Source organism: Lacerta agilis, chromosome 14, assembly GCF_009819535.1.
Source record: "Lacerta agilis isolate rLacAgi1 chromosome 14, rLacAgi1.pri, whole genome shotgun sequence".
NCBI classification, from domain to species: Eukaryota; Metazoa; Chordata; class Lepidosauria; order Squamata; family Lacertidae; genus Lacerta; species Lacerta agilis.
In genome coordinates this window covers 47,987,547-48,007,414 of record NC_046325.1, presented here as the reverse complement: position 1 = coordinate 48,007,414, position 19,868 = coordinate 47,987,547, and the positions used below count along the sequence as shown (strand labels likewise).

Below are 19,868 nucleotides of genomic sequence, written 5' to 3'. Positions count from 1 at the left end.
TGAACCTGTGCTTCCTAGGCATGGGACAAGTGGAAGTATGGGCAGGCCCTGAGCTTGCTCACAGTCTTCCGCACTATGGTGAGAGGTATCGCGTTAATATGTATTTAAATTATGATGATTATTTCTAAATCTGCATCTGCCCATACAAATCAACACGTGCAAATAGGCATCCTCTTCATTGATGAGGAATAAGATGCCACCCTCCATAAAACCTCATTTTTGCAACTCTGGCATAGCTGTCATTAAAATGGTGAAACTTTGCATGGGCTGCACGACTTCAGACTCCAGATGGAACGTACTTCTGTAATGCTATAGAATGAAATTTGATGCATAAAAGCCCCCAAAATGTTCCAACTTTTATGGACATAGGTGTTGGAGATTCATTCCCCATGTCTGCAGTCATGGGATTGTTGTCTATCACCTGACGGTGTATGTGTTTTCATTCCACAGAGTGGGAAGTGACGGAGACAGGATGTTTGTGTTACTGTGTTCTGTGAAGTGGGAATATTATCCTTTGTTCTTTCTCTTTGCTGTCTGATGCTAGAGAGAGAGGGAGCCATGTTGCAGTGCTCTGTGTGTGTTTATATGTAAATAAAGTAGATTAGCCAAAACACTGAGTTGCTGAGGTCTGTTACGCATGCTGCGAAGACTCTGCAGATCCCTGAGTGTGCTGATGCTTCTTGGTATCAGTTGCTGTGATGTTTGGGCAGAAGAAAGCTTTTGAAACTCCCAAACGATCGACCAGGAGGGAGAGAACATGCCAGCCGGGCATGTGTCTCTGCCAGGGCCCTACACAAGAGTAGGACGCTCCTGCTAACATGTGATGGAAGTACTTCTGTAATGCTATAGAATGAGGTTTGATGCATAAAAGCCCCCAAAATGTTCCAACTTTTATGGATATAGGTGCCTACTGCAGGTATCAGCGCTATTCCTCAGGCTGTTGCAGCTGCAGCATTTACTGTATTAATCCCTTGAGGAGATGGGTTTACTGAAGTGTTGTTTTCTTTAATAGGGACCAAAAGGAGACACGGTGGTTGGGCCTAGAGGCCCCCCTGGGGTACCTGGACTACCTGGCCCTCCGGGGTTTGGACCAGTTGGACCTCCGGGCCCACCAGGACCTCCGGGCCCACCAGGGCCTCCATCAATATACGGCTCAGGTAGGTCACATGGATGTCTCCTTTCTGCCTGGTGCACCTGTGTGCGCATGAATATGAACTGGCATAAATATTTGCCTCCCAAACAGACAGCTTTCTTTGCTTATGCATGTTTTACCTCTGGGCTTCATGGCTGAATTGTGGAGGAAAAAAAGGGCCTGGATCCAAGAATGATACAGCTAGTTCCATGTACTGAAGAGGACTCTGGAGCTTTGATTTGCATTTTAAAAACATATCTCTCCTTCCTTACCTGCCATATGCTCTATGGTTTTGCAGCTGAGAGGACATTTTGTGTTATTCCCTTGAAAGTTCTGACATTCAGATGAAAAAATAGGCTATTTTGAAAATCCCATTGGGCATACCTAAGCCCTGGAGTACAAAGGTAGCTGTTTATTCCAGGATTATCATTATCATTATTATTATTATTATTATTAGGAAGCTTTTAATGTTTACTAGATTATTGTATTTTAACATTCTGTTGGAAGCTGCCCAGAGTGGCTGGGGAAACCCAGCCACATGGGTGGGGTATCAATAATAAATTATTAAATAATAAATAATTATTTATTCCAGGATTTTTGTAGCACTTAAAGAGTGATAAATTGCAGTTTGAGCTTTTATAGGCAAAAGTCTATTTTGCTGGGTGATGCATAGTTCATCCTTTGTCAATATGGAATTGACACCATTCTTCAGCCAAAAGGGCTCCCAGAGCAGCTTATGTTAATCGAAACAAGACACTCCCTATCCTCAGGCTTACATTCTAATAAATAAATAAACAAATATACAGATAATCTCCTGATGAAAATATTTGAGGCAACTCAAAGGGCTTGTATGTTGTAAACCAATAACTGTTAACTTGTAGGCAGTGTTAACTTGTAGGTACTGCTGCTGCCGGCATCTTCCAGACAGGCAGTAAAATAGTCAGTGTCTTTAAAGGATATAATAATATATACCATGGTTTTCTTTTATTTAAGCAGCAGCTGTTGCAGGCCCACCAGGGCCTCCTGGAGAACCTGGATTACCTGGGACCAGGAACTTGGTAAGAACATGTATCTGTCTCTTTAAGAGCTTCCTAAAACTTTCAGCGCAATAGAAATATTAATTCAGACAAAAAGCAAGTTAGACTGACCGTGGGTATGAGCCAGTTCAGTTGCTTGGTGGTCCCAACATGATAACCTGCAAGGACACACAGGGCTGGTAGTAGGCTTGCAACTCAGCAGTGATTGTTGGTGATTTGTGGAAGTCAGCCTGTAGTTCACCACACCTCAACCCATGTGATGTATCAGCAGAGGAGTGTTCAGAGATTTCCTGCTCACAGTAGAACAGCTTCGTCCAGAGTCCCCAATTAAAGGAAAAACTCATCCCCTGCACGGTTCAAAGTAACGAAGTGTTTATTGTCTCCCAACACAAGACTACTAACCACTACTACCTGCTCTCTAAAGGTCTTTGAAGGAAAGATACATGTGTACAGAGAGATCCACTAACACTATCCCAGTGCTTCCTAATGCTGCAGTGTAAAACCCAGCCTCTACCCCGACTCTCACAGATTCAGAGTCAGGCCCTGACAGCAAACAGGACAGGACAGGACCATAATGAAAGCAATGCCCCTAGAGAGTATTATACCCATCTCTCTTTAAACAAAAGAGGTTTAAATATGTTCTCAAGGCAAATCTTTAAAAATGTAGTATAGGCATTGATAACTGGGAAACACTGACCTGCGAGCGCTCCAATTGGAGAACAGCCTTTACCAAAGGTGTCGTGGACTTTGAAGAAGCACAAACTCAGGGCAAAAAGGAGAGATGACCTAGGAGGACGGCATATTTGGCAAACCCTCCCCCTGATCAACTCCCACCCGGAAACCTATGTCCCCACTGTGGAAGGATGTGTGGATCCAGAATTGACCTCCGCAGTCACTTACGGACACACTGTTAAGACCATATTCTTGGAAGACAATCTTACTCTGCTATGAGTGATCGCCAAAGGGGGAGAAAAAGAGACCCATCTTTACATGTAGGTACATTTCCTGAACCTATGGGAGAGTGAATGATTCAGCAAGTCATACACTTGGCCCTGCTACTGTTGCTATGCTAACCCAGTGCACGTGACACACTTACAGACATGAGGGATATGCTCCTCAAGATAGGACTCATTGTTCACATTACGCCAACAGTAATTACACAACAACATTGTTGTACGAAGCACTGTCAGTGAAGAGTGGCTTATACATTTCAATTGCAATTCATGTAATGTAATGGTTCAAGAAATTGTTGTTGTTGTTCAGTCGTTCAGTCGTGTCCAACTCTTCGTGACCCCATGGACCAGAGTACGCCAGGCACGCCTATCCTTCACTGCCTCTCGCAGTTTGGCCAAACTCATGTTAGTAGCTTCAAGAACACTGTCCAACCATCTCATCCTCTGACGTCCCCTTCTCCTTGTGCCCTCCATCTTTCCCAACATCAGGGTCTTTTCTAGGGATTCTTCTCTTCTCATGAGGTGGCCAAAGTACTGGAGCCTCAACTTCAGGATCTGTCCTTCTAGTGAGTACTCAGGGCTGATTTCTTTGAGAATGGATAGGTTTGATCTTCTTGCAGTCCACGGGACTCTCAAGAGTCTCCTCCAGCACCATAATTCAAAAGCATCAATTCTACGGCGATCAGCCTTCTTTATGGTCCAGCTCTCACTTCCGTACATTACTACTGGGAAAACCATAGCTTTAACTATACGGACTTTTGTCGGCAAGGTGATGTCTTTGCTTTTTAAGATGCTGTCTAGGTTTGTCATTGCTTTTCTCCCAAGAAGCAGGCGTCTTCTAATTTCGTGACTGCTGTCACCATCTGCAGTGATCATGGAACCCAAGAAAGTGAAATCTCTCACTGCCTCCATTTCTTCCCCTTCTATTTGCCAGGGGGTGATGGGACCAGTGGCCATGATCTTAGTTTTTTTGATGTTGAGCTTGAGACCATATTTTGCGCAATTCTGTATATATATATATATAAAATACATGCTGCAATCATGCAAATTGTGGCGGCTGTGTGTATTGAGGTCCTGCCAGTTCATACAACCAGTCCCTCCATGTTGCAAGTTCACGGGCTGCCCTGTACGCTTCCTCAATCACATTGGGACTGCTAAACATCTGATCTGGAAATACATAATTTTTGCACCCAAGAAGAATCAAAGGAACATATAATTTGGGTGATTTTTTGTTCTTTAAAGAAGCATATGATTCAAATATCTACAAGGGGTGAAACAAAAGCATCCTATTTTTCAAGAAATGACAGTAGATGATTTTATATTTTATTCAATAGCATAACAACCTGTCAGGTTTCACGATGATCTTCAAAGGTCCTGCTCTTTGGCCCACCATTGTGATCTGTTAGATTAGGAGGTACCAGGAACCAGGCGTTTTTGGTGGTGATCCACATCTTTGAAATTCCTCCACAGTCAGATATTATTGCCTCCATTAATGACCTTGAGCACCTTAATTGATGTGCTCGTTCTTGAGTTTATTTGCTGCTGCACATATAATTCAGATGATTGCTCAGTAAACTGTTTCTGTGATTTTGCAGAAGTTTTTGTCCACCTTCAGAGGATTATGAAAAGATAGATAGAAATTTATTATATTAATCAATTAATTTTGAGTCTGGGGTTTCTTCCTGAGGAAACTGTCAATTTGAATTTCTCTAAATTGGGCTGGTATTTTCAGGGGAGGCTGAGCTCCATAACATAAATGAGCATGATTGTTCTCCTTCAGGTACAAAAGCCTCAGACATTCATCCCACTCTCTTATGAGAATAGATGCATAATGTAGGCAGTTTTGAAGTACCATTTGCCCTTTAAAAATAACTTTTAGATATGTGCTTGTAAGAGCAAATATTCCCTGACTCATTTGGTAAATAATAATTTTTCTATTCTATTAAACTGCAGTATCTTGTGATAATTAGTGTTGCATTTCCTCCGGGATGGTCACAGTTTCCAAGAAATATACGCAGATACAATAAAATATGCCAGTTGTTCGTTCAAAAGAAATCTGCATGAATTGTGTGAATATTAATTCTTAGCCTTCATAATAAACAGATCTTGGGTTTTTTTCCATTTTAATTATTTTAATTAACCTCCTATTTTGCTGCTTGTGTGATTTTATTAACTGGGTTTAGAACTTTTTTTTTTAATACCCTCAGCCTAAGGCTGTTTATGCACAGTTATGTCATTTTCCTACATTCATACATGCTGTTTCCTCTTGTGAGACATATTTACATTATTGCTTATGTATGTGTCATGAACTAAACAGTAGAAAGAAATGTGTTTCTGTTGGTTAACCTTAACAGCAGTAAGGTTAAAGTATTTTGATCTTTAAAATCCAGGGCAGCTACTCTTTAGTCTTCCTGCCACACATTCATCTCTTCATCTGGAAAGGTTGCGGACTTCCAGCATTACAGATAAAACAAAAACTAAGCTAAGCTGAAGGACAGCATTATTCCTGTTGTCAGTTCAGTCCCATCACTTGCAATCTTTAAGGGTGACCTTTGATTTTAGTGTAGCTGTAACACATCCACAGCCTTGTGACGGTGGTTTAATATATACTCTAACCTTGTTTCAAAAGCTAGAAAGAGGACAAAGGAGACATTTCATTGTATATGAATATATGATGCTGCCATACTCCTGGGGCAGACTGTTGATTCTCCCAATACTGCCAGCAGTTCTCAAGCAGGCATACATATTTCCTTTTAACTAGAGCTTGAACCCAGGAGCTTCTGCAAGCGAAGGAGGTGCTCTACTTCTTTGCCCCTATTCTTCCTTCCTGTTGTGTTCAAGTAGCATGGTGCGTACGTAAACACACACAAACACAAACAGCTCATGTTATTCAACAGCAGCAGGCTGGGTCTAGGAGACTGAGAAAGATTATTGTTTCCCATAGAGAGATGATAGATAGATAGATAGATAGATAGATAGATAGATAGATAGATAGATAGATAGATAGTGTGGCTTTTATAGTGAGGCAGTGCTGCTTCTTCTGACTTGCAGTGGCTAGCTTAGGGCTTGCTGAGCAGAAGGTCGGCAGTTCGAATCCCCGCGACGGAGTGGGCTCCCATTGTTCAGTCCCTGCTCCTGCCCACCTAGCAGTTTGAAAGCACATCAAAGTGCAAGTAGATAAATAGGTACCGCTCCGGCGGGAAGGTAAATGGCGTTTCCATGCACTGCTCTGGTTCGCCAGAAGCGGCTTAGTCATGCTGGCCACATGACGCGGAAGCTGTACGCCTGCTCCCTCGGCCAGTAACACGAGATGAGCACCGCAACCCCAGAGTCGGACATGACTGGACCTAATGGTCAGGGGTCCCTTTATGATTGACCCTGCAACCTTATACACATAGAGCAAGCACTTCTTCACTGAGCTACGGCCTCTGCTGTTACAAATAACCTCTGTGACTTAGGTTTTGCTTTCTTTAAAAAAAAAATCCTTTCATGAACTCTTGGTCATTTCTTGTCCAGATAAAAAGTACATTCTCATAGGCTATTGTTTTTATTTGAGCCATTAATGTTTTTATCTTGACAGGTCACAAGGTTTAGAAATGTTGACTCTATGCTACAAAAGGTCCACTTAGTGTCCGAAGGCACATTGATCTACCTTAGCGAAACCAGTGAGGTGTTTATTCGGACTCAAGGAGGATGGAAAAAATTGCAGGTAACAGTTGGTTTGGGGGTAGGCAACTCATCTTCTATTCAAGATCTGTCACTTGCTTTGTTTTTTGAAAGGAATGTTTTGGAACTGAGATTACCCCTGAGTGGGGAAAATATTTCTTTCATTAAAGTTCATCACTGCTTCTGTCCTTCTTTCAATTTCAATTTATGTTCTACTCCAGCTTGGTGAACTGATTCCTATTCCTGCTGACAGCCCCCCACCTCCAGCAATTTCAAGTCCAGTAAGTATTAAAACACTTTTTTTTTATTGAGAAGTGCTGTATCAGATGCTGACAGAAACAATATGTAATGGTACATGAGTACGGGACCTCTAAGAGCTCCAGTCTCTCCTTGTTTGTGGTAATATGTAATATGATAGTCAGACATTTCACTTACCTTCTGTCCCCGGTGAAGAAGTAATGATGGTACAGTAGTTGTTGGGCAAATAATGTGTACATATACAGGGTGAGTTGCGACGGACCTCCACTTCACACTCTCCCCTTGTTACCAAGTGAATTTCTGATCAGGTGTTCTGGGTCAAATTTCAATCCACCCCACATGTCCCTCTGAGGTCCGTCTGTTATGTCAATCCCCTTTTATTAATGATCTGGGGATCTCTTAGTAACGGGAGTTTTCCTGTCCAGCGGCCGTGTCCGGTTATATCCTCTGCTCTGGGCTTCAGGGGTTAAACTCTCCTTTGCCTACAGTTCGGGGTCTCTCTTTCATTAGATCCCCTCACTATATCAGTTAGCTAAGTCCTCTTAGCAACTCTGTGGCAATACCAGGGTTTCCGCCCGCTAGCCCCTCCTGAGGGAACTCCAAGACACAAACTGTCACCCTGCAGGTCAGTTTTGTCCTTTCCCTGAGTTCACCTCCTCATGAGCATACATAACTCGCTGGACCAAATGAACGACGATATTTTCTTAGCTCAACAATAAGAAGTCTTTATTTCTTCCAGAACATAACGGCTTTAGTAATGGTTTATAAGCTTAGTTTCATAACAGTGTAAACTCTTTCTTTCAGTATCATATACACATCTTCAACGTATCCTAACCTATCCTAACTTATCCAAACCTATCCTGGCCCCACGCCCTCCTTCTTTCAGTCACCACTCTCCTTCACTAACGGCTGCTCCCTCCTTTTAAAGAGCGGAATGTCCCGCCTCCCAAGGAACATCTGCCACTCAAACTGGGGTGCCCATTAACTCCTAAAACACCGTGGCTTTCAGAACATCCCTTAACTTAGATCCTGGTTCGTTACATGAGTCTTTTAAAAGAGGCCCCGTGGAACATGTGTACTCTGTATCCACGGGGCCTCTTTTAAAGGACTCACCCTGTATCTATGTATTTGTCCATAATTTGCAATTACACTAGTTTTGATGGTTGTTGACAACTACTGGATAGAAGTAGCATTAGGACTGAAGACAGTTGTAACATTCTAAGAGCATATGGAGTAGTCTGATAGCTGCTCCGCTGCTCCATAAACAAACAAAAAAATTCTGGAGGAAAATTAGTTCTTCAGGTTTATTATTCTTATTTATTAAATTTATATTTCATCCAAAGGTCACAGAGCAGTTTACAGGTTCTAGAACATTTCAGTTTGAAAATGAAAAACCCAGTTATGGTGAGCATATTTTGGCTGCCATATCTACCAACAGTTTTGTGTTTCATTTTTTAAACATTAGTGATTTCTTATTAAAATAAATAAATAAATCAACAAGACACCTTCCCCAATACACGAGAGGAGGAACAAGACTGAGGGCTGGGATTTGCTTAACTAATATATACGTCTGTCCCAAGAGCTGCAAAGCCAATCTCAGGTTTGGCTCATTAACTCACACTGAGTGCTCTTAAAACCTTATGTTTTCTCTCGTTTTAATGCTTTATTTTGTTGTGTGTTAAACTAATAGGGATTTCAAGCCCTTCCAGCACCAATCCCAGCTTCAAATACTGACGGCCGAAGACCAAGTGTAAGTAGGAGGCTTGTCTTGTGCTGTTATGGGTGGTTTAGCTGCTCTGTTTGTAGATAAAAGGTGTGTTTGTCCCCTTTCTCTTCCCATGTTACACCCTAGGAAACATGCTGTGGAGCATGGGTGAAGTCTCTAGTTGGCCTTTGGCTTTCTGGCTTTGCTGCAGGAAAGTCAATTCCTCTTAAAAGTTCACTTCCGCAGGATTTTAATTTTAATTTGTATGCCTTTTAACTACAGTGGTGCCCCGCAAGACGAAAAGAATTCGTTCTGCGAAAATTTTCGTCTAGCGGGTTTTTCGTCTAGCGAAGCGGCAATGACAGCCGCGCTTTCGCTAGACGGAAAAAAAAGACGAAAAATTTTCGTCTTGCGAGGCAGCCCCACAGACTTTTTCGTCTTGCGGGGCAGCCTCCCGCTAGACGAATGCTTTCGTCTAGCGAGTTTTTCGTCTTGTGAGGCATTCATCTAGCGGGGCACCACTGTGTAAGTAAAGCCTCAAAGAGGTTGGCAAAGAATATAAAAACATACAGTGAAATGGTCAATACAATCTACCTGATGTGCCCTGCTGTGACATTAATTAATTATTAATGTGGTTTAAACCACAGAGCCTAGGGCTTGCTGATCAGAAGGTTGATGGTTTGAATCCCCGCGGCAGGGTGAGCTCCCGTTGCTCAGTCCCAGGTCCTGCCAACCTAGCAGTTCGAAAGCACGTCAAAGTGCAAGTAGATAAATAGGGACTGCTCTGGCAGGAAGGTAAACGGCGTCTCCGTGTGCTGCTCTGGTTCGCCAGAAGTGGCTTTGTCATGCTGGCCACATGACCCGGAAGCTGTACGCCGGCTCCCTCGGCCAGTAACGCGAGATGAGCGCCGCAACCCCAGAGTCGGACACGACTGGACCTAATGGTCAGGGGTCCCTTTACCTTTAATTATGCAGCACAGCCATAACTAATCACTGCTAGAGGCTGGTAATTACCACTACAACCCCAAGCTCCTCCATCCTTTAATCCGCAGCTTCATCTGGTGGCCTTGAACACCCCGTTTTCTGGTGATATGCGAGCCGACTACCAGTGCTTCCAACAAGCTCGGGCTGCTGGTTTGCTCTCAACATACAGAGCTTTCTTGTCTTCCCACCTGCAAGATCTCTTGGCGGTGGTCAGGAAAGCTGACCGGTATCATGTACCCATAGTTAATCTTAAGGTAAGATTTTATTTTGCTTGCTTTGCTTTATAAAACTCGTCCCTATAAGAATGTGCCATGCAGTGGAAATACACTGATAGATCTGGTGTAAGCAGGAAAAACCACCCTGCTGATCCTAGACTTGTGGCCCACTTTTCCTTTAACTATGCCCACTTAGCACCACTTTCTTCCACCTTTGGTTGTGCCCATTCATTAATGAAGGAAGAATATCTGCTTGTACAGGGCATTTTCACAGCTGAGCCACTGTCACCCCACACCAAGGGAACTGAGTACTTGGTTTTTTCTCCATGCAATCCAGATCTGTTTCATTTTGTTTGGCCCCCCCCCCCACCCTCCAAAGGTGCTTCTTGAGAAACTGGTTTCATTCCAAAAATAAAAGCTCATTGCAGATCAATTTTGTGGTAGCCTGAAATGTGTTTGTTTGAAGGCAGGTGTCCTGAGCGGGGGTGGGGGGGGGAGAGTCTTGAGTGTATCCACACCTGCCCAATGGCATTCTAGGTGGGCATATGCCAAGACTGCAATCACCTCTTCCTCCATTCAACTATGGCATGTGCAGGGGAGAAAAGATGCGGAAAACCTAACCAAGGGGAGAATTTTCAAATGCGCAAGACACCTTACCCACTCTTATGGACAGCTACACTCAGGGCCGTCTTGTCATAGATGCTGGGTGGCGCGCCGCACCAGGGCGCCGGGCCCCCCAGGGGCGAGCCCGCCGGCATACCGGGCACCCCTTCCCCAACCCGCCCCCATGGGCGGATGGGCGCTCGCGCGCTGGTGGGCAAGCTACAAGCCGGCCGCCCTCCAGACCCCCAGCTGGAGCTCAGGGAAGGGCGCACAAAGCCCCACGCCGCTCCAGCGCCACGCCCCTCATTCCCCGCTCACCCACCCCCCCTCCCGAGGGGCGGCCAGTGCGGGAGGGGGGCGGGCGGAGAGGCGGCATGCTGGGGGCGCCGAGGGATCGTTGCGCCACGGCGGCCGATCCCTTTAAGACGGCCCTGGCTACACTTTTATGGACACGAGTGTTTTTCAGGTGGTGATCTGGCAACTCTTTAACTTTGGTCTCTCTGTGCCCCCCTGCATGGTGGTAGAATTTCAAAGAGTAAAAAAAAAACAGAGGCAGGCAAGATGGATGTGAAACAACTGAGGGGAAAACAACTTGGTCAGGGCAGGGGCGATTTCACTTCTAAAAGATGGCTTCCTTTCTTTCCTGTAGGGAGAAACATTGTTCAATAACTGGGAGTCAATATTCTCTGGCAATGGGGGACAGTTTGACCTCCGGATTCCAATATACTCCTTTGATGGTAGGGATGTCATGACAGATCCAGCTTGGTAAGTTCACAGTCATGTACTCAGTTTCTGGTGTTACCATGTGTTATGTGAAGTATTAGCCCAATGTTTTAACAAGATCACTCTGCAAGTATGCTTCTGGACATATTTAAAATTCCCCTGGACTCTAGCAACAGCCAGGGGGAATTTCAGTGGAACCCCGGGTTATGTACCTCCCGTGTTGCGGACGTTCAAGTTGCGAACGCCCGCAGCCCGGAAGTGTTTCCGGAGCGCATGCGACACCTGGATGTGCAGAAGCGTTCTGCGCACTTCGCGCATGCGCAGAAGCGCTCAAATTGCACTTCTTCCAGGTTTTTTGGGGTTTTTTATGTGTTCGTGATACGCATGCCCACATTACATATTGCGACCCGGAACAGGTCGCTTACGTAACCCGGGGTATCACTGTAATAACTTCCTTCTTCGGGGCCAAAACTATGCATCTGAGCAAGGTACAAAAACTAGGCCTAAATTGAACAGTAAAAACAGAAGGGAAAGTGAACTCTTTTGCTGACCCACCACTTCCCCTGCACTTTACTGAACAAAATTAAGTTAATTTATGTCAAACTTGGAACTAGCCATACACATGAAAGTGTTTTTTCCAAGGAATATTACTAAAGCATTCCTCTAACTTTAGGCCTCAGAAAGTTGTCTGGCATGGTTCAAGTCCAAATGGAATACGACTCATTAGCAACTACTGCGAAGCCTGGAGGACAGCGGATCTGGCCGTCATGGGACAAGCCTCACCCTTGAAGTCTGGGAAGTTATTGGATCAAAAAGCATATAGCTGTAGCAACAGGTTCATCACTCTTTGCATTGAAAACAGTTATGTCTCAGACATATGAAGGAAAAAAAGTCCCCTTCCCGCTCCCAATATAAATTTAAAGTTTATTAAAGAAATGTTGCCACTGACATATAATTTTTAAATTATGTAAATATTGTACTGTAATTGCTTACTTTTTTAAAAAAATAAAAGAAAAACATAACCAAAGAAAGCATACCTCACCTCAGTGCAGAATCATATTCCAAGATGGTGAAATTCATTCTCCTGAAACATTTCAACCCATGCAGAAACTGTGTAGGAGATCAGCTGAGCTGAACAACCACACAGAATAGGGACTGGTCCCTATTATAAGCTTGCTTGGGGCAGTTGCTGAAAAGCTGGGTTGGAGATACCAGGTATAGTACGCAGACAAGAGGGACCATTGTATGTTGTTCCAGTGGGGCTAGAACAATTGTCTCTAGTACGGAAGGGGTGGAATTACTACTGCAGATGTTAAGGTTCCATAAACCTTTCCGCTGGGTAAAAAGCCATTGAACGTCACTGTCTCATTAGCTTCACGTTCCATCTGCCCTAGGCTCCCTACCACAAAACTAGGCTGAAAACTGATTCTCAAACATTCCTCTGTTTCAAAAGTAGGTTGCTACACATCATAGGAAACAGCTGTTTGAGAAGCATGCGTTCACACCCCTCTTTTATGGAACAAACTGCATAGTTCTAAGAAACTTGGCACACAGAAGGCCATGGTTTGGAAGACTGGAACCCTACAAAGCAGTTTGCCTAACATCTTCCTTTGGGTAGGAAACAAGTTTGAATATAACTGACCTTGGATTAAGCCATCTCTCCCTCCCCCATCGTTGCATGAGGGCAGCACAAGAAATATGAATTTCACCCCTATGGAAATGTAATTTGATGCATATTTTGGTGCTACTGTGGTCTTGGAAAAAAAAACTGAACTGTGCTGAAAGGTCATTATAATAGTGCTAAATAGCTGGTTCCCCAAAGGGCACGTAGAAAGCTTCTGTTTGGAAGCCATAGCCTTCCCTGCACCATTCAAAATGCCTCTCCCAAAGCCTGGAGGAACTTCAGGAGTGGCATCCAATGCAATATGAAGAACTACAGTTCGGAAAGAGAAAACAGAAATACCTGAAGTGCCTGTGGAATCACTTGGGATCCCAACCATTACTGTGTATAGTACTGGCAAATCTGTCCGTAGCTAATTTGATTGAAGGACAGCATGATGTGTTTACATATCTCATTTCAGTTTGGAGAAAGCTGCTTTCCTATTGCTACAGGAATTGTCAAAAGCAACGGCAGGCAGGTGTCATGTTTTCTTTCAGATAGATATTGCATCATTATTCCATGTTAAGGGAAATGCAGACTTGCTGCTTTCCCTCTCCTCACCTCTTTGCCTTCATTTTTTTCAGTTGTCCATTGGAAGTAATTTGTAGTTTGTAGGAACTGTTAATGAATTACATGAATGCCCTCACAAAAACAGTATTCCAGTCATGCTGTAAACATTTTGGTTCTATATGGTCTCACGGTATATTGTATAAGAAGCTATGCACTTAAAATTGTCATAATGTAACACTATAACGGCAGGCAATAATTACTGTTTTGAAACATAAGCTAGTAGCTCTACTCTTTAGTGATTTCTATGACTCGTTTGCCATCAAATCAGTTATTTAATAGCTAGCTGTAAGTCAAAAGCTGTTTTCTTCCAGAGTCCTTCTCATTGTAACCAATGTTGTTTTTTATATGATGTAAAAATGTGAAATCCAGTTCTATTTTTCCATTTTAATTAATATAAAAGCATATTTCCCACTGTCTGGGCTGAGTTACTTGTGTTTCCCTGTATAAATACCTGCATCATATTGGTTAAGGAATATTTGAGAAAGAAAAGCGGACAAAAATAATACCGAAATAATACCAGATACCACAATCGCCTTTAATACCAGATAATTTCAGTCTTGCATATAATGAGAAAAGATTTTAGCGCTCTTCATATGTGAATTGAATGAAGTGTGTATCTCCTGGTGTTGGTCACACTGCTAACTGGCTCCACCACTGTCTATGCTGCTGCCAACGATGATTTGTTGATATGGAAGAAGTCCAGGAAGCAGGACCAGTGCCTCATATGTCATGGGGAGATCAGCAGCATGCCTTCCTTCTCTATGCATAGAAGCAGGTCAGGTGTCAGCATCATGGGCCCACATACTCCCAACGGGGTTTGAGCACAGAAGCATAGAATTGTTGACTTGGAAAGGAGCCCGGGGGTCATCTAGTCCAACCCCCTGCGTAATAGAGTTACTACATGTCCTAGCAAAACGTGTAGAGCATATTAATATGTACATTTTGATGCATAAAACAACATCCTGGCCACAAATAATGTATAGGGGCAGTTAATGTGTAGAAGCAGTGGTACAGTTGCTCATAAAGAAACCTGCTGTAGACCTCGACTTAAGACTAGTACTGTTGACCAGTCGCAAATGCCCCCTTTGAGGGGCAGGTGGTGAAGAGGGTTGTGGTGGGGCAGCAGCAAACATTATTGGATTATTATTATTATTATTATTATTATTATTATTATTATTATTTATTAAATTTTCTATATCACCCTTCATCTGAAGATCACAGGGTGGTTTACAATGTAAAAACACAAAAACACATACCATAATAACAAACAGAAACAATACCCCCCCAAACACACACATACACACACACTACGTATTTCGATTCATTACAATCTGGGTTCAGGCCTGGCCATGGGACTAAGTCAGCCTTAGTTGCCCTAATGGATAACCTTTACAGAGAGAAGGACAGGGGGAGCGTGACCTTTCTTTTGCATCTTGATCTCTCTTCAGCTTTTTGTACCATTTACCAGCTCTGGAAATTGGGAGCACTGTAATACAGTAGTTCTGATCCTACCTTTGGGACAGTGTCCAGAGAGTAGCATTGGGAGAATGCTTTTCAGCCCCCTGGTAGCTATGTTATGGGGTGCTACAGCTCACTATCTTATCTCCAGTACTATAAATTTAAAAATTATGTCAAATAGGTTTTAGAGTGTTTCAACAACAACAACAGTAATTTATATACCAGTTATATTTTAAAGAAAAAATATAAGTTTATAACACATCAAAGTATAAAGTAATAATAATAATAATTTATTATTTGTACCCCGCCCATCTGGCCGGGTCTCCCCAGCCACTCTGGGCGGCTAAAGTATACATTCAAAGCAACATAATTAACAGGGAACTAAAATATTATCTTTAACATTTCAGAAGACAAAACAAAATAAAATAAAAAATTCCTTCCAGTAGCACCTTAGAGACCAACTAAGTTTGTTCTTGGTATGAGCTTTCGTGTGCATGCACACTTCTTCAGATACAACATTCTTCAGAAGACAACATTACTAAAGGAAGTCAAATATAAAATGCACATTTAACACAGTATAATTAATGAGATAATAAAATATTATCCCTTCCAATCGGGATTCAGGCCCCATCATGGGACTGAAACTGCCTTAATCGCGCTGGTCAATGATCTCTGATGGGCTAGGGAGATTTCAGTCCAACCCCGTACAATGCAGGAATCTACTGTAAGTTAAAGCATACATGTCAGAGGGCTATCCAACCTCTGCTTTAAAACCTCCAAGGAAGGAGAGTCTGCCACCTCCCAAGGGAGACGACTGGCCTTCACCACTTCCCAAACCCAGCTTGTTACTCCTTCTTGGTTAGATAAGGTAAAGGTAAAGGGACCCCAGACCATTAGGTCCAGTCGTGTCCGACTCTGAGGTTGCGGCGCTCATCTTGCGTTACTGGCCGAGGGAGCCGGCATACAGCTTCCGGGTCATGTGGCCAGCATGGCAAAGCTGCTTCTGGCAAAATAGAGCAGCGCACGGAAATGCCATTTACCTTCCCGCCAGAGCGGTACCTATTTATCTACTTGCACTTTGACGTGCTTTTGAACTGCTATGTGGGCAGGAGCTGGGACCGAGCAATGGGAGTTCACTGTCGCGGGGATTCGAACTGCCAACCTTCTGATTGGCAAGCCCTAGGCTCTGTGGTTTAACCCACAGTGCCACCCGTGTCTTGGTTAGTTACTAGTAGCCAAAATGGGCAACACATGGACAAATAGATGGTAGAACACTCTCCCCCAACCACCCTGTCAGCATCCACAAGATGCAGTAACAGGGACTCATCCAAGCATCTGAACTACTTTCTAATATGGAAACAGACATATTTTAAACATTTCCAGTAAAAGAAGCAGCAGTGGAATCTCCCTGGCAGACCTTCTCAATCCCACAGATGCAGGGACTGGTATTGGTTACTTCGTGAAAAAAGCAAGCCTCTCTTTCATGTTATGTGCCAGGACGGACTTCTGGCATTGAAAACAGATTCCTGGATTAATTTGGGTGTTGGCTCAAATGAAACTGAGAAACATTTCCAAAGAAGAGACAAAAATGGTGTTGAAAATTATACAAACTAAAAGCATACTGCTAATATTTCCAATAGTAAGTTGTTGATATGACACACCATGACCAACAAGTAGAGTTGTGAAAGTATATTGTCCAATCACATCCTCCCCAGTAGGAGTTCATTTGAGTTCAAGGCTCATATGGAACTGGAACTCCTATTCTTAAGAACTACACAGCAGACAAGTTGGTCAGACACATCTCCAGCACTGTGACAGGAAACCCTGAACTTCCGAAATCTCTGCCTGTCCAGGCCAGACAGTTATTAAAAGCACAGATCAGAGAGCTGCAGTGCAGAAAAGGTCATGGGTGGGGGAAGAATTCAGAAGCATAATCTTCATGCTGCAATCATAACCCCATTTAGGATTTCAGTAGGACTTATTTCTGAGCAGATATGGGCTATGTACACACTAATCCATTTGTAGCACACTGATGTAGTTTTCCCCCCCAATCTGGAATCATTCATGCTCACCTTCAACATGCTGCTTTCAATCCAGATTATGTCTTGATTCTGCTGTCTGCAAGGATAGATATAAGGATACTTGAGACCCTTGGTTAGGTTACCCTTGAATAAGGTAGTGGTGACACTTCATAGGGCAAGTATGGATACACTTCCTATTTCTGGGGCTACTTACATCTCTTTCCATATGGACACACTGCAGTGTAATGCAGAATCAATCTGCAATGAGCTTTTATATTTGGAATAAAACCAGCTTCTCAATGAAACCAGTCTTTCCAGGGGCAAAAAATATGCAGTAGATCTAGATTGTGTATGCACTACATAGAAGAAACAAGTATTCCATCTCCATTGATTCTAGAATAAGATGTGTATATGCAGCTATGGTTAGAATTGTAGGTCTCATTTAACTCAAAAGAACTTACATCTTGGTAAATGTGTTTCAGCTCAGACTGTATGACAATAGGGCAGCTAGTGAGAACCTAATAAGAATGGAATGCTCTGCATTTCCTGTGTACCCTGAAGAAACTCCATGTAGGAAACTACTGTATTTTTTCTGTGTATAAGCCAACCCCTATTTTTTGAACCCCAATTTAAGAAATCAGTATTTTGGGGTTGTTAAGCTTTTTTGAGAGAGCTGGACCATAAAGAAGGCTAATCGCCGAAGAATTGATGCTTTTGAATTATGGTGCTGGAGGAGACTCTTGAGAGTCCCATGGTCTGCAAGAAGAGCAAACCTATCCATTCTTAAAGAAATCAGCCCTGAGTGCTCACTGGAAGGACAAATCCTGAAGCTGAGGCTCCAATACTTTGACCACCTCATGAGAAGAGAAGACTCCCTGGAAAAGACCCTGGTGTTGGGAAAGACTGAGGGCACAAGGAGAAGGGGACGGCAGAGGATGAGATGGTTGGACAGTGTTCTGACATGAATCTGACCAAACTGCGGGAGGCAGTGGAGGACAGGAGTGCCTGGAGTGCTCTGGTCCATGAGGTCACGAAGAGTCAGGCATGACTAAACGACTAAACAAACAAGCTTTTTGGGGGCGATCTCAAATTTTTTTGTCTTATACACAGAAAAAATAAGGTATTTCCGAGTTCATCGAGAGATGGTTTCGTGTAGCGTATGAGTGTAAGCAATTAACTGGGAAGTCCCTGTTTCAAATCTCCCTTTATTCGTATATTCCCTCAGAGGTTTTAGGCAAGCCACTGCTGTTCACTCTTCTATCTGAAGTATAATAGACTTTACCTACCTGGCAAAGTAATTTGGGGCATTGCTGAGATAATATATATGTAGAGCTTTGAACACCCTAAAATGCTCTATGGATGCTCAGACTTGAATTCATTATAAAATTTAGTTCATTCAGACAGGCTGAATCACTGATGATATTTTAGTACGTGGAAGTTCCAGGGCGCATGTCAGTAAGGCTCTCACCAGCGGAGACGCCGCTTGGGCTCTGCCGCCTGAGGCAGCTGCCTCCGTCTGCCTCATGGACAGGGATGGCTCCGACAGAATGACACTTGGGCTTGGGGCAGGAACTTTGACAAGACCTTCAAAAAATTAACTATGCTATCAACCTAGAAACAAAACTAAAGTACAATAAGGACAAGGAAGAATGTGTGTTTCCTGCTCATTTGCTTCCTCGGGGGCACCTGGAAGAAGGCTTTGGAGGATGTCCTGAGCAGCCTCACCATGTGAGGGGGTCCTGAGCAGGTAACTGGGTCCCAGATGAATTTAACCAAGGAGCAGCAGCACCGCTTCCAATTTTGTCCAGAAACGGACTGGCAGAGAGAGTAGGGTTACCAGAGTCCCCGTATTTGTGAATAAGTCCCCAGACGAATTCCACCCCTGGAATGTCCCCCGATTTAATCTAATTTCTCTGGGAAACGGAGCAGCGGCAGTCTCAGCAGCCCGGAGCAGTTAGCTGCTCCTATCATTCCTAACCAGCGCTGGTCAGCGGCCACGGATGAGGGGAGTTGTAGGGCAACACCACCTGAGGGCCCAAGGCTGAGAAAGGCTGCGCTGGGCACTCTTCACACGCACTCCGTCACGCGTGTACTGCAGCGCATCCTTCATCTGAGGCGAGGGAAGAGTCCCAAAGGGGAATTTCGAAGCGGGACGCGAATGAATTAGTGGGGCGGAGAGGCTGCTCCAGGAGAGGATCCCTGCGACGAGGGAGTGCGCGGCGGGTGGGGGGCGCGCAGGCAGCGGCCTCATAATCCCCTCCTCGAGAGCCGGGTCTGCCGGAGAACCAGAGGGAAAAGGGGTCGCTGCCTCGCGCGCGCCGACGGGGCTTCTTTGCTGGGGCTGCGCTCGCTCCACATGCCCCCTCGCCTCGCTTCAGAACTGGGCGGCGGCGGCCAGCCAAGAAGAGCATTTATTTGCGCTGGCGGTCCAAGTTGGGGCAAAGCTAAGAAACGGGAGGCGGGAGGGAAGGAGAGAAGCTCCGGAAGCGCCGCCAAGTTCCCACCACGGGTTCCTTCTTGTCGTTTATTTTATCTCTTCACACGCGACCAGGCGCCCCTCCCTCCCCCCCTCCCTCTGGTCCCACCGCGGCGCCCTCGCGGCTTGTTGTTCGGGATGCGTCTGCAGCAGCGGCGGCAGGGGGAGGCGGGGCCGAAAGGCGACACCGGCCAATCAAGATCTCCATTTCCCCGATTGACTGGAGGCAGCCTTTTTCACCATGAGCGCCCGTCTCGTCTAGAGGGGAGCGCGTCTCTCGCACCGCCCGCCCGCCCGCCCGCCTGTGTCTCGGGGGCGGGGCGTGCGCGCCTGTGTCTCGGGCGAGAGGCGTCTGTTTGTGCGGCTCCCCCCCCCCCCCGCCCGTCTCTCGCTCGCTGGCTCCCTGC

At 44.5% G+C, this 19,868-nt stretch overlaps 1 protein-coding gene across 1 annotated transcript in view; it reads left to right on the top strand.

The window, feature by feature from the left end:
* COL15A1 (collagen type XV alpha 1 chain) overlaps nt 1–13,922 on the top strand; it is a 75,863-nt gene extending 61,941 nt beyond the window's left edge. The window contains exons 33-40 of the mRNA XM_033169365.1: nt 1,013–1,157; nt 2,126–2,190; nt 6,703–6,831; nt 7,010–7,069; nt 8,737–8,796; nt 9,804–9,989; nt 11,203–11,318; nt 11,950–13,922. Coding sequence (XP_033025256.1) covers nt 1,013–1,157; nt 2,126–2,190; nt 6,703–6,831; nt 7,010–7,069; nt 8,737–8,796; nt 9,804–9,989; nt 11,203–11,318; nt 11,950–12,157 — 969 coding nt within the window. The 3' untranslated portion in view covers nt 12,158–13,922. The remainder of the gene's footprint in view (nt 1–1,012; nt 1,158–2,125; nt 2,191–6,702; nt 6,832–7,009; nt 7,070–8,736; nt 8,797–9,803; nt 9,990–11,202; nt 11,319–11,949) is intronic.
* Nucleotides 13,923–19,868: the final 5,946 nt, after the last annotated feature.